General features: G+C 42.4%; 1 protein-coding gene across 1 annotated transcript in view; it reads left to right on the top strand.

Moving 5' to 3' along the window:
• The first annotated feature begins 1,027 nt into the window (after positions 1 to 1,027).
• The window catches only part of LOC141156439 (forkhead box protein E4-like), a 1,233-nt gene continuing 208 nt past the window's right edge, over positions 1,028 to 2,052 (top strand). The window contains exon 1 of the mRNA XM_073642637.1: positions 1,028 to 2,052. This exon is cut by the window's right edge and continues 208 nt beyond it. Coding sequence (XP_073498738.1) covers positions 1,028 to 2,052 — 1,025 coding nt within the window.

Raw genomic sequence — 2,052 nt, 5'->3', positions numbered from 1 at the left:
GGTGTACTATATAAAAGGATAGGATCATTATTAATAATCAATATTTACATAAATGTTTACATTGATTAGTTAATTTGAAAATAACGTTACATTTTTACATTTAATATATATATAATATATGTTTAAGAAAATATAAAATAAAACAACTAGATGTATTCTATTATGTTTTAGCTGACAGTATAATAATCAGATTTTTGAAAAAATATTTATTTGATTATTTGCAATATTTAAGTATAATAATAATAATAATAATAATAATAATAATAATCACATACAGTACTCTGTAATGTCTTTGTTGTCTGTATATGTTGGTGGTATATAAAATATCTAAATAAAAAAAATAATTATTAAAAAACATTTTTATTGCTTCAGTTGAAATGGAATTAAAATATACTAAAACGAACATACAATATACAAATTCTATAATACATATCCATGTAGCAGGCGCACAAATGGTCCAAACCTTGCACTTGCTTCTTGCTTTCACTACCCAGTATCTGCTGGATTAATTCCATGGATTCGTTACATTTTTCTATTTTTAATCTGCTGGCGATGTTAGTTGGCAGATTCCCAGATCGGACGATCACCCACCTGATTGCGGCAATCCTAGAATAAATGTTAGTTCTGCTACATATCATTTACTGCATGTAATAATTGCGCACACACAGGATCTTGTGCCACCTTATACATCGGAATACCGGTTTAGCAGACTCCTTGCACCCGACGTTTGGAATAAATGTGAATATCTTGTGCAGAAGGCATGCAGGTATTTGTAGTTCCTCAACAAGGTTAGTAGCAGCTGGTGCTCAGGGACAGGGTGCAGTCCCAGGACTGGGGCCATCTGGGGGGCTGGCCGGGGTGGGCATTGTCATTAGTGGCTTTGACTTTGTGTTGGAGCATTGGGAGGTGCCAGGATTTTTTTTCTCAGTGATATATAAGACAGGTCGGAGGAGGGAGAGCAGCACCTGGTCTGTCTGCAGAGAACCCAGATGACATTTACTGAGGGGAATCAGAGAGGGTTTTGTTTATGAATTTGGCAAATTTCTCCTACTATTCAGGCATGTGCACCATGACTGTGGACTCTCAGCCTTCCCCCAATGAGGCTTCCAGCCCTATGGGGAGTTCCCCCAACCTGTCCATGGAGTCACCCGGCTCAGCCAGGGTCAAGGAAGGAGTTTCCATCAAGTCTGAGCCCAAAGGGAGTTGCAGTCCCATGGAGGAGAACAATTCTGGTCAACATGAGGAACACACCCAAACTTCTGGTGGAAGGAGAAGGAAACGTCCAGTCCAAAGGGGGAAACCACCTTACAGCTACATAGCCCTGATTGCAATGGCCATAGCCAACTCTCCAGAGAGGAAGCTCACCTTGGGTGGGATCTACAAGTTCATCATGGAAAGGTTCCCCTTCTACAGAGAAAACTCCAAGAAATGGCAAAATTCCATCAGACACAACTTGACTCTCAATGACTGCTTTGTGAAAATCCCCAGAGAACCTGGACATCCTGGTAAAGGAAACTATTGGACCTTAGACCCTGCAGCAGAAGACATGTTTGACAATGGCAGCTTCTTAAGGAGAAGGAAGAGGTTCAAGAGGACAGATATCACTACTTACCCTGGATACATGCAGAACAGCAGTGCTTTTACTCCCACCCCAACTGGGAGACCATCATTTCCCAACAGCCTGTATTCAAGTGTGGGATCTGGGTACAACCACCAGATGCACCCAACATCCCACCATCACCACCCAGCCATGGTCCACCACTACCAAGCTCCTGCTGGATCAGCCCAAGGTCAGCACAGAATGTTCAGCATAGACAGCCTGATAAACCAGCAGTCCATGATGCAGCCATCTCCAGGAGCTGAACTCAACCATCACTCCCTTGGGTTGAATGGGGACCTTGAGAACATGGGGACCAGCTGCTCTGTAGGGGACCTCTCCTGTTTCCAGACTCAGTCAGTCAGTCCCACTGGTGTAGGGTCTCTAATGAACAGATCCAATAACCCAATGTCTTCTAACCTGACCTATTCCTACTCCTCTTCTCCACCTCACAT

The sequence above is a fragment of the Phyllobates terribilis genome, unplaced genomic scaffold (genome assembly GCF_046119375.1).
Source record: "Phyllobates terribilis strain yellow unplaced genomic scaffold, ASM4611937v1 Scaffold_8__6_contigs__length_399053987, whole genome shotgun sequence".
In the NCBI taxonomy this organism is placed as follows: domain Eukaryota; kingdom Metazoa; phylum Chordata; class Amphibia; order Anura; family Dendrobatidae; genus Phyllobates; species Phyllobates terribilis.
This window is presented reverse-complemented; position numbering and strand designations above follow the sequence as displayed.